Here is an 18,418-nt window from a genome sequence, read left to right on the forward strand (position 1 = left end):
TGTGACAGCTGGAAAATAACAAAACATCGTTTAAAAAAAATACACGCGGGGGCTACTCGCCATGTGCTGGGAAACCAAAGAAACCGAGGCACGGCCGTTTACATTTCCTACAACGCATTAGGCCCCCCGCGCATGCTGGGGGGAGGGGGGCGGCTCCTCATTGGTCGGAGCGGCGTTCGCCAAAGCCGGGGCCCACCAATAGCGGCGAGGGTCATTGGGGGTGGCGGGCGCGTGCGTGCTGGGAAATCTAACAGGTGGTGCCGCGAGAGTCGCTGCTGTGCTGAGCGTGCCGGCGAGGCGAGGCCGCTTTAGTGTCGGAGTTGTTTTGGTGTCGGAGTTGTTTTGGTGTCGGAGTTGTTTTGGTGTCGGAGTTGTTTTGGTGTCGGAGTTGAGACGTTAAAGCGACAGAAACGTCGAGAAACCACCCCCCCCCACCCGCCTGCAGCAGAGTGCCAGGTACCCGATTGGGACGCGCGGTGTCTCCTGCTGCTGCCGCATGTGTCGAGGCAACGGCGTCTCTGTGCGTGCCGCGGTGTTCACGCAGCAGCAGCAGCAGCAGCGGCAGCTTTGTCACTCTACTGCTGGATGACGAAGGACGCCGTCCCCACGGCGTGCGGGTCGTGGGGGTTGTTTGACCGTCACCATCGCCACGGCTGCTCGGTGCGGCTTGTTGACGGCAATCCGCCCCCGTGGGCCCGAGCTCGGAAGCCAAGTCGGCTTGAGCCCCCTGCTGGACACGGGCACTTGGTTCGCGCAGCAGGGGGCAGTGCGGCAGGGGGGGCAGTGCAGCGGGGGGGGGCAGTGCAGCGGGGGGGGGCAGTGCAGCGGGGGGGGGCAGTGCAGCGGGGGGGGGCAGTGCAGCGGGGGGGGGCAGTGCAGCGGGGGGGGGGCAGTGCAGCGGGGGGGGCAGTGCAGCGGGGGGGGGGGCAGTGCAGCGGGGGGGGGGCAGTGCAGCGGGGGGGGCAGTGCAGCGGGGGGGGGGCAGTGCAGCGGGGGGGGCAGTGCAGCGGGGGGGGGGGGCAGTGCAGCGGGGGGGGCAGTGCAGCGGGGGGGGGGCAGCGGCGTTGTTTAAAAAGCCGTCCCGGGGTGGGGTGCGAACTGAGCCTTGAACAGAGTTCGCCGTGCCCCCCCCGCCCCCCCCCCGCCCCCCCCCGCCCCCCCCCGGTTCGTGGTCTTCTGTGGGCCACGTGCACGGGGTGCCCTGCGCGTGGCACGGATCCGTTTTTGTGAATCCACTGCTGGGTGAATGCCTGTCCCCACCACCTGCCCCTACCCCCCCAAGTCGTTTCCATCCCGCGATGTCACAATCCACATAGCACCTTCACAATATCGGATTGCATCGCTCCATCTCCTCACTGTAGCGTCTCTCGGGCCATTCCTTGAGCAGCCAACTCGGTCATTGACCATCGCCCACCATCAAGCGACAGTCGTATCATTTTACTACAGCATTGGCAAGTAATTCAATTTAACGTCGCTAGAATCGATTACATTGTTATGGATTCTACCCATCATGAGACATCGGTTAATACGACCCTAGGAGGCCGCTGAGATTCATGATCAATTCTTGTGTTGACCTAAATAGGCGAGGTTCTTGATTTTAGAAGGTCAAGGCTTTGGTGAAACCAGTTTAATTCGTTGAGTCTGGTCATATTTTCGATTTTCTCGGTCAGATACATTATTTCAAACTAGATCGATTTAGGTTTTTGAGTTAAAGTATTTGATCAAATCCGGTCCTTGATTTAATAAGGTGTGCTACGTTAGATTTGGCCAAGTCCTTTGGATTAACGAACGAATTAATGAGGCAATACATAATTTATATTTTTATTTCGCCAGGTCAGGTCTTGGGATTTAATCAAGATGAGCCCGTGTCGGATTTCTCCAGGATAAATCAAGATTCTGAATATACCAAAGTTGTCGTTGGTTGAAGCAGCGATATCATAAGCTAAAAACACACACGGCAACCTAATTTACAAGTACGATGAAGAAGGCCCAGTGTCCAAACAGTTGTCTGTAATACTTTTTTAAAGGTGGTATTGAATCTTTCCAGTTATTTGTTAATTAAATTGCAGGCAGCCAGCTGAAATTATGTCTCTTTTTGCATTGATGTATGTGTTGAGTTTGTTCATTTAATCAGGTCAAACCCTTATTACAGCACCGTTTGCTGTAAACAGACGTTGCAAACCCGGGGCATGATCAGCTGTGTGAGAGCAATGTGTGCAAGAGTCATAGCTTCTACGTAGTTAAATCTGAAAAAAGACTTAATCACTCGTTCACACTTGCACGTTGGAACAATTATAAACTGCAGGTGCTTCAATGAGAGGCCTTGAAGTTAAATTCGAAGGCGAGCTCAGGTTGCAATCCTTATTCTCGACACTGATCCAGTGCAGTTCTAAAAAACCCCGATATCAGCCTTTGTCCTCCTGCCCCCTTGTACGTTAATGTCTGGACTTGGTGTGAATCTTGAAGCGTGAGGGCACAGGACGGAGGTGCTGGAGCGAGGTGTGCAACGAGGGGCATGGCCCTGCTGCAGCAGTTGCCTGGCAAGCGCTGGGCGCCCGTGGTGAGCATGCTGCTGAAGGGGGGCTGCTGTCCCCGCTGCGTGCTGCGCCTCTGCAGGGTGGCCGCTCCCGCCGTCTATCAGCAACCCGAGATGGTAGGACGCCGGCCGCCGCGGCCCTCTTGATACCTTGACTCGGGACACGTCTGTGGTCTGTCACGGCACATTATTATATGTGGAAAAGATTTAGCTGTGTCTTGCGCTGAACAGCCCCCAATGTATTTCTATGATTGGCGGTATATATCATTGTTGATAACAGCAGAATTTTCTTAACAGGGCCTGAATGCCAAAGAGACTCAGAATATTGAAACTGGTCCAGAGTTTTTCCTGTTTGAACAAATGCTGCTGGCAAATATTGGTGCCGAAGGCCCACATAGCAATGGACCACAAATACATTTTATGTTATGAAGGGAGGCATATTTTGTTGGGCGGAGTAAACAGTCAACTTCTGCTTCATCCTGGCTTAGATGTAATTGTGGGCTGAGTGAGAAGGAGGAGGAAGTGGCTGCGCTGGAAACTACTGCAGTTGATGGAATATAAATTTGACGTTGGTAGCTACGTCATTGCCTGCTAGCCGGTGGCATGCTATTGGCAGTGGATTGTAGCCACACTGAGGAGTCTGCGAATCACCCTGTCACCGGCGGGTGGCGTGACGTGCGTGACCGCTTGTCACCAGGAGTAGGAGGAAGCTGTTCGTGCAGCTGTGGTGCTGACGTAAAAGGCATGATATTTAGCAATTCGTTTTTGTCGGAAGTTCAACCCACCTATCCCACTCAACTCAAGCACCTTTAACCAGTTCTCCCCCATGCCCTGACACCACCACAAACCAACATTCTGGGGACTCACTGTGCTTTTTCTCTTTGATTCACCCTCGTTCCACGCAGGAGCTGCTGGGGCAGCTGGAGAAGCTTGCTTCCAGCACGGCATTAGAAGGGAGCCCACACGAGACCTCGGATGGTGGCGATGTGGACGAGCGGCCAAGGAAAAAAATGAAAACTGACAACCTGCAAATGGGCATGGAGCCCGACGATGTGCAGTGCCCTTTGGAGAGTGAGGAGAGGAGAGAAAGGAATGGCTCGGCCGAGTCTGAGAAACAGGAGACGGCAGATGTGAACAGAGCTGCGACCAAAGTGCCCGTTTGCTCTGTGTGCCTGGGGGTCATGCAGCGCTTGTGCGAGGATCCCTTCATTGAAGAGGTTCAATATCAATAGTTTTATCAACATTTTACCCCGTCATTCCCATATACTGGACTAAATGTTGCATTGTCTGCTATCCACATGGCCAGATGAAATGTTTGAACCCGTCTCATGAACCACTACATTTATTCCAAAGAGCAGTAGTAAATTCAAATAATATTTATAATAAAACATACTGAATGTGCAGACATACTTTACATACTCTTGATACATGCCGTGATGACTTGTGTTTTGTAAAATTTTACATCCAAGTTTATTGTAAATTCATTCAGAAGCGAATACTCATTTACATGTTAGGATTGTTTGCGTACATTACCTAATCTTATAATCAGTGTGGTCTATGCAGAGCCATATTTGACTAATGTGCCTGTTATTACTCACATCTTTTGAGTGAAATTTACAATCGGGTTCATTTTACATCAATGAAAGTGTGAAATATACAAAGTCACTTTTATTATCCACCCCGTGTAGTATTATTGTATATTTTAGTCTTAAGAGTGAAACCTGGATCCAGCGAAGGTGTGCGTGCATTGAGTGCACTGTGACCTTTTTTCGAGGGCGACCTGAGCCGTGTCGCCAGGTGTGTGCATTTCCCTCTTATGAAAAAGCTATCCAATTTTTTTAATGCATTCGGTCATCTTCTTCAGATGTGCAACAAGGTGAGAGACTCCGACTACCAATTCAGCAGCATGCTGGTGTCCGCCTCCTTCCCACCGCAGCTCGCCGTGCGGGAGGTGAGTGTGTGTCTGTGTATTGCATTGTCATTGAATAGAAGTGTGTATATCAAAGGTAGCTTGTGGGTGTTAGCTTGCTCGGTTACATTATATATATATTTCAATTTACATTTTCGAGTAAACATTTTAGAAGAAAAAAGGGCTCTAACCTTTGGTACAGTAGTTTTGAATTCTAACTTTCATATTCTAAGTGTGTACTCGAAAAGTGTTCTTTTGTTGAATGAGACTTCAAAGAAAATATGTGTGAGTGGGTGGTCTTTGAATATTGTGCACGGTATGTGGAGCTGTGGTTAGCGCACTGCATGACGAACCTGGTAACTCAAGTTCGTTTCCCGCTCATCATTATCTGAACCAGTCATTTGTCGACTTGGCCTCCAATGAGTACCTAGTGCGATGTGTAAAAATCGCCACGAGGGAGACAAAGACGTGGTGTCGGCCACTTGCCCTACCCCCTCGTGTGCCGTGGCAGCCTTTATAGGTGCTCGCTAACAGCATTTACCCTAACAGTCTTTGAAGGCTATATGGGGGCATCTTTGTCTTGTTTGGATTATATACAGCATAACCCTTGTCTATGCCACCTTTATGAATATCCTCACCCCAAATAGATCTGTCAAAAATCATCTTAGCCATGTATCGATTTTTCTTGTTGTATTTGCTTACCCAAAGACATAAAGCAGTCATCTGAAAGTGATGGAAAATTCACCCATTAACGTTTTTGCATAGATTAAATATATATAAATGGAAAGTTTCAGAACATTCATATTGTCCACATTTATTCGTGCAAACGTTTTTATGATACGCACAAATGAAATGATCCACCTAGCACCCCCCACATTCATACGGATACCATAACGTTATAATCTTTGACCTGAGCCAATTCTACGCATTGTTTTTAAATGCCCAACATGCACCGTAATGCTTTCCTTGTGCGGAAAAACTTCTGTGGTTAAGGCCCTTGGGTTTTGAATGCCAACGTGTCATTAACAGCCTTTTATCAATAATACTGTGGTCATGGTGTTTTTTGCAGCATGCTGCCTGGCTGGCTATAAAGGAAAACGAAAGGTAAATAATTCACTCCTATTTTTTTTTATTGAGAATAAAAGTAACTGCACCGCATTTCAGAATTTCAGTGGTGCCGTACAAACGAAACATTCATAGTTTGAGTTGTGTGAACTTTCTGCGGGATGTTTCACTCTGGAATAAAAAAAAAAGTGACGTGGCGATTTGTATACTGTATAGTTGTGCCCTGAATTGTAGATATGTGTAAAATTTTTACATTCGAATATTCCAGGTGATATTTTCCAGCTGTTGCATGTATATTCTCAAATCAGAGTCGGTTCAATATTGACATACGGGTTACTCTTCTGTCAATGGTGTAAACTCTGAAATATTTTGCAGTATCCTGTGTTCACTGATGGTTGAGTTGAATGCATGTGCATAGATGCATAGTAATGTGAGACATTCGTGAATAACATTCTGTGCTAAGTGGAACGTGGTAAAAGAAATCTCCAAATGTGAATATATACCTTTTTGTGCATGTACTTACTGTATGGTTGGAGCGGTGGTGTATACTGGTTTGCACACTGCACTATGGACGTGGTGACCTGAGTTTGATTTCCGGCCACGGATAAAATCAGTGACGAGTGATTTCTGAATCATTCGTGCATACCTCCCATGGTCGATTCAGGCCGGTGGTGTCCAGAAAGTATGGTCATACAACCCCCATGACCGACATGGAATGGGAATGCCTTCATTGAGCAGTTTGTTGACTGTTTTATTTATATTTTAATAATTTCTTTCTAGTGATGAAATTTTCACTGTGGCCCACTCTAATTTTCTTTGTGCATATATACTTGAGTTTCCGTTGCAAGCTGGCGTTTGGCTCATTAACCTGCTTAATCTCCGCTGTCCTCCCTCTTCATCCTCCCTGGAGCCCAGCGCGCGCGGGGCCTGCTTGGAACGCGGTGATGGTAGCGGCGGCGGCACGGGGGTGCTGCTCAAGGAGGCGTACAAGTGGGTCGTGTACCCGGCGCTAGCTAAGCGCTTCAGGGTGCCCGTGGAGGGCAAGGTGCCAGTGACGTGGGGTGCGGGGTGGTGGGGTGATCGTTCAGCTGTGCCACGTTATTGTTTCTCCCGGTGCTTGAGAAATTCCACGTTTAAGTTCACAAATTGGGCGTGGAATGATTCATTGCCGACTGATTCGATGAATTGTCACCGTTTAGGGTCACAATTCATCAATGGATTTTTATATTTTTACCATGTCGTTTGAATGTTTATGTTTTTTTCTGCCTTCCCTCCACTGGTTTGTTCAGTAAGCCTAATTTTATTCTTAGAATGTCATCTGCATTAACTGTAAAAAAACTAATAATCCCGCGCATGATTCATCATGAGTCTAAGATTCAAGTAGAATAGAAAATCATAATATTCCCCTTTCGTATATATTTGGCTTCTGGGTTTTATGTTTACTCTTAATGGGATATTTTACAAAAAAAAGTGCCCAGTTGTGGCCACATGAACCTCCCATACATTCCCTCTTTTCACCTTCATGCTTTAAGGTTTAGAGTAAAGTCGGTAACATTTTGAAGTCTTGTTTAGTGACACCCAGTGCGTGCGCGAGTGTGGATATTGTGCTGTTTGTTTTGTGCTGACCGGGCGTATAACAGCAACCTTGTGTGCATCTTTGCAGAGTCCTTTTGAAGTGAGCTTAAATCTGACGCACAAGGAAACCGACAGCGAATGCCGATTTTTGTAAGTCAACCATCTCTTGGATTCAATTGGCAGTTGAAGTAACATTGGGGTTGTTAATTTTCATGCACAATTTTATTGTTTTGCTATTTTTAATTTTTTTTTTCTGTATTTTTTTTATGCAGGGCATCTGCTTGTCCAGACTGTTTCAAACCATCCAAAAACAAACAAGTGAGACATTTTGTTAATTTCTTCATTTAATTTAAATTACTTTTTTGTTGAACTTGCCTGTTCTTTTACCCTTTTATCTGTGGCTGGCTGCTATATTTGCATGTCTATTTTATTACATTTGCGGTATGGTGGTTCCTCTTTGGATCTAAAATTAACAGGCTCAAAACAAAACTGTGATAAAGTTGTGCGCATTGGACAATTAACATATTCATACGGAGACATCGACATCTTCCACCCACTCATTCAGACACTGTTGGGCTTTCCCTGTTGCAGTCTCTGTTCTCTAGAGCAGCTGTTTCAAAGGCGTTGGAAAAAATCCCTGACAACCAGTTCAGAAGGCAAGTGTTGTGTGTGTGTGCACTGGCCTCAAGCCAATGCCAATCTATTGGCGGGACATTAAGGGGCACTCCTTGTAATTTCTCTTCTTGGTTCTTTCGGTAAAGTCACGTAGAAGGGAAGTAATAAAATAATAAAAATAAAACATAAAATTATTCTCACGACGTTTCGGCCACAACGCAAGTAGCCGTCCTCAGGTGAAAACCAGGTCTGTCGAGGCGACAGCGTCTGAATGAAACAGCACACGCGCTTGGAGCAGACGCTGTCGCCTCGACAGACCTGGTTTTCACCTGAGGACGGCTACTTGCGTTGTGGCCGAAACGTCGTGAGAATAGTTTTATTATGTTTTATTTTTATTATTTTATTACTTCACTTCTACGTGACTTTACCGAAAGAACCAGTCACGAAAGCTTTAAATCGAAATCCTTGTAATTTGTTCGTAAAATTACTTCTTTCCTTCGTGTTTTTGTTGGTTTGTAAAGTACAGCAGCGACAGTAATAATTATGATTGGTTTTCAAACATTTCGGCAGTGTGGCCATGGCATTTCTGAGCTTGACCTTTTTTGCCCTCACACTCCCATATCCATAATAGAGGTTTTTTTGGGTTAGATCACGTAAATATGAATGTGTCGTTAAACCCGCCACCATCCGACACAGCCAATTAGTAAGGTTTGTCACGTAAACAGAACGTGCCAATTCATTACTGGTACACCACACCGGTGTGTCGTTGTAATTACTGGCAAAACGTCGTACTCAGATTGTAAATGTTGTGGATTTATTCTCCTAAACACCGGTGTGCTGTACTAGTAACGAATTGGCATGTTATGTTTACGTGACAAACTTACTAATTTGCTGTGTTGGGTGGTGCTGGGTTTAACGACACATTTACATTTATGCGATCTAACCCAAAAATCTGCATTATGGATAATATTGGTCGCGAAAGCCTATGTGTTAAACTGACACTCCCATTTCTTGAAAGTATTTTTTGTTGTAATTGGGGCACTTGCTGAGATTACATTTCTCCACAAATCATGCATTCACTTTCAAGCGGTAACTAAACATTACATAAGATATATATGTGTCACTACAATTCTTCGGGGCGATATTTATTCTGGCAAAATAAAAATGTGGTAACCATAAGGAATACCCAGACAAGTGTGATTGTAAGGTGGTGGTTATTTAGCAGTTTAGTTGCAGATATTTACAAAAATTCAGATAATTTCTGGGACACTTAACTGTCAGATAATTACTTTCCTCTGGAAGTGAAACAAACAAATGCAGATGGAATGCATTTAGTGCCTGATTTCGTAATGGTCATGCGTTAAATATAGAACTCTGACATTCAGGTTTGTCAGTGTGGTGCATACAGACGTGTCTTCATTTGCCCGTAGAGTGCTGAGCGAGCCTGCGGGCTGTTGTAGACCTAAAGCGGTTGTTTAAAAATGCCCTCAATGGAATTTCCCTTTCTCATTTATATAACCTAAGGGGAGAAGATGTTGCTGATGGCGTGTTCTTCAATTGGTAGAGAACGTGGGGGAAGGGCATGTTGTACTGCTGGACGTCATTGTGGTTGCAAACTGGGGAACCGGTGCAGTTGCTGCGTTTTGTTTACGTGCCATCGAATGCCCTCGCGACCGAGGGACACGCACATAACACGTGTGTGCTGAAGGCGTTGTCTCGGGCTTCGGCAATTGGGCTGACGCTGCGGGGTTGGGAGAATCCCTGGGTACGGCGAGCGAGATGTTCGTGGTGCAGCGGCGGCGGTGTCAATGAAGTTGTTCTCCCTTCCCACTTCTGTTTCAAAATCAGGAACTTTCCATGGCCCCTTCCGCCGCCAAGCCGCACGTGCTTGTGCAGCGACATTGCGTGCACTCACGGGCCCGTCTTTGTCGCAGGTGTGGTGGACGTTTCGCCTGGAATTAGTGAAACAATATTCAAGCACGGATGTGCTAATTAGTTGTTGGATTTATGGTCATTTATTCACACGCACATTGCAAAATGGTGGAGTTTTCTGAATATACATACTAAACCGAAGTTATTTGCCACTTCAGTCATTTGGGATTAATTGTTTCCTCATTCTCATGTCAGAGTGATTGGAAAGGTGCGGTCTATTGAAACCGTGCTCTTGGATACACTGATGTCATTGTACAGGAGCCATTCTTGGGTCACGTAAGACATAAAGCGCTAAGCTGCATGAGCGTAATCCAGTCGTAAGATAAGACGTGAGAATATTTGCACATTCCTCATTGAATGCGCACTCCCCACAGTCCCAAACTTTACAAGGCAGTGACCACATTACGGAGAAGCTGCCCGTTGTCCTCCGCCCCCGACCGTTAGGACGTTACAACAAGTACTCGCGCACGCTGCCGCAGACGCCGTGGGTGATCGACGGCGAGCGGAAAATGGAGTCGTCCGTTGAGGAGCTCATCGCAAACATCCTGGTCCTCGCGTTTCACGCGAGCGGTACGAGCGCACGCCAGCCTCCCTCCTGTCTCCCTCCTCGCTTCCCGTCGGAGGCGGTGTCAGCGTCACAGATGTGTGTCCTGCTGTTTTCGTAACCCGCATTCGCTTGCACGAGCAGTCGCAACAAGCGGAGCCGTCTCATTTGACGCCGTGCTCGCGTGTGCACGACCGTGCACAATTGAAACGTGAAGCGGAATCGTAACAATTTTATGCCTTTGTCTTTTCCCCCTCCCTGTCGTTTCTGATATTAGCTGGTTTTTCTCGAGCCCTATAAATCTCATCAGAGCTGCTGAGTTGAGCCCATTTGATAATCTTCCTCGTATCTCACCAGGTTTCAACTTTTCCTCGTCTGGAAGAGAGGACGTGGATGTGCGGACCCTTGGAAAAGGTATTGTTTAAAGCGTTATGCTTTTTTCACAAATGTTCCAAAACAAAACAATCGCCAGCACGCGGGTTTTACTCTGGAACTGACATCCTCGTGCTCTCGGTACAAGCGAGCTGTCAGGCGCGAGCTGATTTCCTCGCGCTTTGGTGTGCACCAGGCCGGCCCTTCGCAGTGGAGCTGATAAACCCACGCAGAGCCGCTCTCTCCCAGTCCCAGCTTAGGCAGCTGCAGAAAGTAAGTGGCATCTGCTTAAACATGTTTTTTTATAAAAATAAAATAACAAAAACTTTGTGTTATAATGATGTGTCGTATGCTCTTGTCATGCATGTTAATGATTCTTTGCGAGGCTGAGACTAACCCAATGTAAAATTATTTTGAATCTGTGACTTTGCAGGAGATCAATTCGTCGGACAAAATAGCAGTGCGGGACCTGCAGATTGTCAGTCGGTGAGGCTTTATGCTGTAATTTTTCTTCACGGACGTTTTGTTTTGGAATGGAACGATTATCCATCAAACAAACAATGATGCCTTCTTGATCGACCCATTGGTGCCCTTCTATCAAATTTGCACCTGAGTTTTGATACCAGCTGTCTGTGATGAGCGCCTCCTGGAGGGAAGCTCGGCATGAAAATAATATTCGGAGAGGGCCTCGTAGGTTTAATGAGCCCAAAATTACAGCCCTGTTTGTGCTTCTGATGGCGCCCCATCTTCTTAGGCTTGGTGTAGCGCTTCTCCATTTATTAGCACCGTCAGTTGCTTAGCTGCTGGGTAGCCCCGTGGTTGGTGTGTTTGCCGTACTTCTGATTAGTGCGTAAGCAAGGCAGCTGTTATTGTACACTCGGCAATTATCACATGGCGAACTCCAAAAACACACTGCCTGCTGCTGAGCAGCAGACAGTGTGTGACAATGTCACCACATATCCAGAGTGTGAACATTGCAGATTAAAGTAGTAAATCGTCCGGACACAACAGTGAGGAGGAAGGTCATGGGGAGCTTGGTGTGCAGGCGTGGGGTGGAGTAGAGAGTGACCGATGGTGCCCGTGTGGCCACAGGGAAGCGATGGCCCACATGAAGGAGGGCGAGGAAGAGAAGACCAAGTCGTACAGCGCACTCGTGTGGAGCGAGAAGGCCTTGGTCCCTGGCGACCTGGACTTCCTGCGGGACATTAAGGTGAGTGGAGCCGCCTCCCGGCCACAGGCCTGAACAGTCAGACTACGACTGTGTTCTAATGAATGTTTTTTTTAATACGGTTCATGTTATACTTACAAACATGGGGTGGAGTGGTGAGCGACCCTGCACGATGAACCACGTGATCTGAATAAAGTTCCCAGCCATGGCTAACATTCCTTGCGTGTGATATCACCAACCCGCACTGCGTGGGGACGTACTGTCAAACAACCCCTTTGACCAACACGGCGTGAAGAGGTCTCCATCCAGCAGTGGATGGACAAAGGGCCGTAAATTAAAGTACATTACAAACATACGCGTGTAAGGGGGTCACTCATAAATAATCACACTTCTGTATGATGCCATATTCTTTGAGAAGGACGGTAGGTGAGATGCTTCCTTTGCACTTGTTTAACACCAGACAATAAACATCAGACTAAAACGTGATCTTGTGATTTTCTATATTTAAACTGGAGCGGGATAAATGAAAGACGACTGAAAAGCCATGACAATACTCACACGCACATCAATGGAGGTCTTGCAAGGTGGCTTCTCTTTGCTTATTGTTGCTTTCGTGGCCATCATGGAGAGCGTCACGGAGGCATCGTGCAGAGCTGCGTTTGCCTTTCCCCACGCTGCCGGATTTAGTGATTCATAAAAAAAAATGATTGAGTTCTCCGAGTAGTGATTGAGCCATCACTGCCAAGTTCCTGGTTTTGAATCTGGTACTCATCTGCAGTGAGTTGATGGTCTCGGCCTGGTTATCAATATTTATTTAGGTTTTTCGCTTACCTCCAGTTTGGCATATAATGATGCCCAAAGTGTAGAGCAAGGCTATTGCGGTTACTTCACAGTATTCCGTGACGCACTGCTCAGTGTGGAGTCCAACTGGAAGCGTTCACGAAACATTCCGCAGGCAGCGCCGTTCATTATAATTTGTATTGCAAAAAGCAAAAAAAAAAGTCTTTCCTGCATGACCGCAAAACTCAGGATCTGCGCTTGGAGCAGACGACGCCCCTGCGAGTCCTGCACCGGCGCCCTCTGGCCATGCGGCCGCGACTCATCCACACGATGCGCGCCGAGCTGTGCAACGCGCACCACTTCCGCCTCGACCTGCGCACGCAGGCTGGGACGTATCCTTGCGCCCAAGCCGCCGCCGCCGATGCAGTTGCGACCGCACGCACCTCTCCTGCGGTTCCCTCCGCCTCTGTTTGTCTTTTGCACCCATCGTGGTCTAAACTGCATCTAAATGTAAAGGATTAACCGTATATAATATGATGTATTGTCGATCAACATGTATTGATGTATTAGGTCTGACCCATGTATCGTATGTGCATGTATGTTCCCTTTTATCAGTCCACTGCTGTAAGAGGTCCTCCCCCACGTTGTCTGGGTCATTGGACCATACCTCACTTCATGCTGATAGAGTCGGCTGGTGAAGACGGGAAGGATAGACGTGGGAGCATAGTTGTAGCATACAACAATGGATCTTTATTCACTTCCCCTTTCTGCTCGGAATATTGCACAGCACCGCAACAGCCTACGACAGCCGGCTTACACGGTGGTCACCTATCCAAGCACCATGCTGGCTTCACGCTGCGTTGCTTCTGATGTCTGACAAGGCCTGGCATAGAACAATGCAGTTCGGCTGTGCCGACTTGAAAAACATCCAACCTGAACATTCGTGGATTATTCCGCTCGGAGGTTTACTATCACAACTGTCAGAGTGTACAAGTCGGTGACAAGCCGAGAGCCTTCGGGGAGCGCTGAACTTGTTCGCGCGACCTTTGGAGTGTCTGCACCTTGCCGTGCCACCGGCGTAGTCGTGCAAACGTTGGCAAAATAAAAGCTACATTCGGCCACGGTGACATCATACAAGCATGATGCAACGGAGCAAAGTTGACAGAGCATGCTTGATTATTACATGAACCAAATGACTGTTATTCATTTACATGACACAATGTTTGGAGGGTTTCTTTTCCACCGAGTACAAGCCCATTTTGGGGCCATCCATTCGGTACTTACGCATGGAGGGGGGGGGGGGTGAAGCATTGATAATTTGTCATTTGGCCTTCAAATGAGTTAGTCCGGCGGTGGACTGTTTGCTTAAACATGTTAATATTATTAATCCTTGATCGTTTCTGCGTGGATTAAATATCGGTCGTTCTATAGGATTCGGGGGGGGGGGGGGGTGTAAAAAGTACGCGTGCGTACAGGGAGGGAGGGAGGGGTCAAGTTTTGACAGATTTTTGCGTCTTTACTAAATGGATGTCCCCTAAGTGGATGGCTAAAGAGGTCGATTATAATGAGGACATTGAGGTTCTGCAGTCTTTCTCAAGAGTTCTCTCTCGAGACACACCGAGTATCTGCTCTCTGCAGAATGCTTGCATTTGGAGTAAACGCAGTTCTCTTCAAAATTCGCTGACCGTGGAGAAATGGGCCATCCGTTGAGTCGGGACGCAAAAATCTGTCGACACTTGACCCCTCCCACCCTCCCTGTACGCACGCGGACTTTTTACACCCCCCCCCCCCCCCGAATCCTATAGAACGGCCGATATTTAATCCACGCAGAAACGATCAAGGATTAATAATATTAACGTGTTTAAGCAAACAGTCCACCGCCGGACTAACCCGTTTCCTATTCGCACATTGTCAGTAGACCCCCCCATACGCAAGCAAACGCATTTGGATTAACCCCCCCTCCCCCTCCATGCGTACGTACTAAATGTATGGCCCCTTGAAAGTGCGCTCTTGAGGTCGGTTTATGTTTTTTTCTGTGGCTGCTTAATTTTTTTCCAGGGTTGGCATCTTCGAAAATAATATTGGATCGATAATGCTTTACCTGAGCTGTGTTTTCAGAGGCCATAGAGGTTATATTATTTTTTCGCACTGTACGTAGCCAACCGTGCTAATCGGAGGTGTGGGCAAAGGACAACATTCGAAGTTGCTCCCCGTTTGATTGTCGCAAGACTGGGCTGGAATTGAGGATCACAGGGGATGACGGTCATGCGCTCTGGTAAACGGCCCGGCCTCGCAGACAACCTCCGTCGCTCGCGATGTTCAGCAACCCTGGCGGGGGCAGGAGTCTCGTGTCGAATGTGCGGCGGATACGACTCTTGTGGCTTACGGCCTTTAACTGGGGCGGCGCTGCCTCGCGCAGATACATCAAGGAGTTTGTGCACGGCGACTTTGGGCGCACCGTGCCCAACCTGGGCTTGCTGCTGGGCACGCAGACCGACATCCTGGAGCTCGACGTGGAGGTGAGGGGGGTCCGGCACGAACACGACGACCCCGCGAGCACAGGCGCATCTGTCCCGCACGCTGTCGGCACGAGGCAGGATGTGGCAATGTGTGATGCGAATTCCAACAAAAGGAAGTTATTGAGCGCGAGTTGAAAAACGTCAAATTCATTCAAAGTTAAGAATACTTAACACACTCGTTTTAGCTCAAACTGGTTATGTTGTAAAATATCTGTGAACTGTGCAGGCCAACATAGATTTTTTTGTTACGGTGAAATCACTTGGTTACACGTGGATGGTATTTGTTTTAGGCTGGTCTCGGCACAACATTTTGCACGACCTGTGCGTGATTTGACGCCGTTGTCACCACGGCGTGAGGAGGACACGTGAATGTGAAGGACAGCACTTGTCTTGCGCCATCTTTGCCACGTTTTGTTGATTTGGGTGAGAACCCTGCGTGGTGGACGAGCACTGCCTTGTGATGTCCCCTGCGACTGGTTGTGGCCGCCGTTCGCTGGGCGAGCTGACCGCACGGGGCACGGTCACCCTCGCTGTGCGCTGTCTTCCAGTCGGTGGACGTGGCCTGGCCGCCCCCGCTGGATGACGAGGACAGTCCGGAGCAAGCGGAGGGGGTGTAGGGGGCGCGGGGGGTTCTGGGCGTGAGGCTGCTGCTGTTGCTGCTGCCCACCTGCCCCGCCCGCCTGCAACATCATCCCCAACGTCTCTTGTGAAACTTGACCTTTTCGGTCGACTTGAATTAGCGTTTCCTTCCTGTTTAAAATCTCGTTCAATATTTATTGCTACGATTTGCTAAACACGTTGTGAGGTGGAGCAGGATCGGCGTGTGTTTGGTTTTTTTGTATCATTTTTACGAGCGAAACGGCGAACAGAATACACGGCGATTTACGATTCGCCTTGTGTGTTTTTGAGTTATGTAAATGACGATGTTAATCAGGAAAGGGCAAGTGGAACATTTGAATGAAAACATCCGATACGAGTTCGTTGACTCGTGCCAAACACGGTGTAGACCCGGCACGAGTCGCCCTCGATGACACAATCGCAAACGTCAACAATGAAACTGCGCCTGCACACTTCAAAGCGCTTCATTTGCGCCCGAGCCTCGCGGACGTAAATACTTCGTGGGGGAATTCCCCGCCGCGCTGGAGCAAGTCCGCCCAGGCAGCCGCGGGCCCGGCCCACGCGGTGGCCTGCTGTGACGTCGGTAGGTGGTGGGGGAAATACGACGAAACCGCGCCTCATTATTCACGGTGGCGTCCCACCACTCCTCCCACGCCACGCGTGACACCTGCCGCCGACCGGGGCTGCTGGGTGGGCTCGGCATGTCCGCTGCGTGTGGGTGGACATCTTGAGCCTTGGGACTGCGTACCAACGACTCGGGTTTTTTTTTCCCTTTCTGACCAAAGCCTCGTTGAATGCAATTTGGACAAAAAAAACCGACACCCGTGTTGCTCTCCATCGCCCGAGAAGCGCAGCGTCCCAACTGCACAATCACGTTGGCATCTTATCGGGGCTCTTGGCACCTCTTTTGAGATGGCTCTGTTTGTTCACGACGGATTAAACGGAGGGCTCTCTCGCGACGCGTCGCATCTTCTAAGCCACGCGTCGCAAAGCCACCGGCTGCCGTCTGCCAAGCGTTTCCATTGTCACTGAAACGCTTGCGGCAAATGACTCTCGGGACGACTTGATTGGCATAATTGCATGCAGGTAGTCGGAGAATGGCTTCCATGGACGGCGATACACTTCTGTGAAGTGCCGGTCACGTGTCGGGTTGAGGCGTTGCGTCGCGGAGTGAGATGAGGTCACTTTCACCAGCCCACGCACAACCGGTTTCGTGCAGCGTTTATCAGACGGCGAGAGCTGCCTGGCGCCCGTAAGGCCAGAGGCAACGTCGCTGCGCAGGTGCTCATTAGAGACATTTATAGCCACATGCCTCTTAAGTGGCGGATATTAGAACATTTAAGTTGCACTGGCTCAAAAAAACTGCATTGTCAGCGTGTAAAGTCCAAAACAGTTGTGTTGAAGAGTATACAATAATACTGGCAAGGGTAAATGTTTTCCTGTTGTAGATAACATCTCAAGATGGGCTGATGAAAATAACCTGCGATCTCGAGAAATGTGTTCACGAGTTGCAAGGCTAGCGCCTGTGTTACTGAAAGCAGCTTCACAACACGTGTTCATAGTTGGAGCCTTAAGTCTTGACGCGTGGAGGAATGGCATGTCCGTGGTGAAGCTGACAAGCTACAGGTGATACAAATCATTTATATGGGAGCCTATTACCTGCAAGTGGTGATGAAGTCAGCTTGCGAATTCAAATTGAAGCGCATGAGTGAAGGGCAATGTCGGAACTGGAATTGGCGACACGAGGTCCGTGTGACGATGTTAGGGAAAGAAGAGCAAAGCGTCGCATCGATGTGAAGGGGCAATACTCCTGCATTGAGGTCGCGGCAACAGTGAATACTTTAACGCGCCTGGGTTGGCCATGTGCCAAAATGTAAACTATGCCTTGTGAGTACTGTATTGCAACCCGTGATTTAATTAAAAACATTTAGTTAAATAATGCGCATTATGTCATTGCATTCCCGTGGCTGAACATTCGCAATCGTACCGTAGAACTTTCATTGTTACGGCAACGCTGTCAGGTTTGCTGTGCGATCGCATCGTGTCGTCAGATTTGAAAGTGCCAAACATAGTTAGGGAAAACGAACCCCGGCGATGTGGACGAGTGTGCTCGAGGCAGCGACTGTAACATAAACGGCGTCGACGTTTCTTATAACTCTGCTCCGGGTGCGACATCCCGGCGTGAAGACTCCCATCGCGGCCACACCATTCGCTCTGAGCGGTCACAGCTGGGACCACACTCGAGTAAATGAGCGACGTAAATAATTTCACCAGGTAAGGGGCCCACGGAGCTAGGCAGCTCGTTTTCAGACGCGACCTGGCCACAAATAACTCTGCCAAGTGGCTTCTCACGTGGACATGTATAGCAGCAAAATACTCAAAACGCGTGGCGATTCTAAATGTGGAGGGAAAACTCAGAAGACCCGGAGAAAAAGACACGAGCACGGCGAGAGATACGCAAACTCCAAATGTATAGGCGTCAGGGTCGGGATTGAACCCACGACACCTCTCGTATACCAAGCGAAGTAGTTAACATCTCACCACCGTGGCGCCCCGATCCAGACATTACCCCACACACCCCACACGGATTCCTGGCAGACGAACAGATTACACTTTGTCGAAACACTTCCCGTACACACGTCTTTCAGAATGCTTATTTTTCAAAGTGCCATGCGCTGCCGAGCATGGCAGCAACCGGTCTGCCGTTTCTGAGCGAACGCTGCAGGCGCAGGTGACGAGGGCTGCGTTCGCAAACACGGCGCGTTGCTCGTGCGTGCCTGGGCCC

The 18,418-nt window shown here is 48.6% G+C and overlaps 1 protein-coding gene across 4 annotated transcripts; it reads left to right on the top strand.

The window, feature by feature from the left end:
* The first annotated feature begins 230 nt into the window (after positions 1–230).
* On the top strand, positions 231–17,556 carry PUS10 (pseudouridine synthase 10). 4 transcript variants are annotated; one of them, XM_078858722.1, is made up of 18 exons: positions 231–456; positions 2,467–2,653; positions 3,442–3,753; positions 4,401–4,487; positions 5,515–5,549; positions 6,426–6,555; positions 7,174–7,235; positions 7,358–7,403; positions 7,677–7,741; positions 9,549–9,634; positions 10,077–10,202; positions 10,534–10,590; positions 10,745–10,821; positions 10,982–11,034; positions 11,641–11,758; positions 12,746–12,888; positions 14,916–15,015; positions 15,564–17,556. In XM_078858722.1, exons 2-18 carry the CDS (start codon positions 2,516–2,518, stop codon positions 15,630–15,632), a joined length of 1,704 nt encoding a protein of 567 aa, XP_078714848.1. In that variant the 5' UTR covers positions 231–456; positions 2,467–2,515; the 3' UTR covers positions 15,633–17,556. The 4 variants fall into 4 exon arrangements, with proteins under 4 accessions (XP_078714848.1, XP_078714850.1, XP_078714849.1 ...); XM_078858724.1 differs by having other exon boundaries at positions 235–254; XM_078858723.1 differs by having other exon boundaries at positions 247–297.
* Positions 17,557–18,418: the final 862 nt, after the last annotated feature.

Source organism: Lampetra fluviatilis, chromosome 7 (assembly GCF_964198595.1).
Source record: "Lampetra fluviatilis chromosome 7, kcLamFluv1.1, whole genome shotgun sequence".
Lineage (NCBI taxonomy): Eukaryota > Metazoa > Chordata > Hyperoartia > Petromyzontiformes > Petromyzontidae > Lampetra > Lampetra fluviatilis.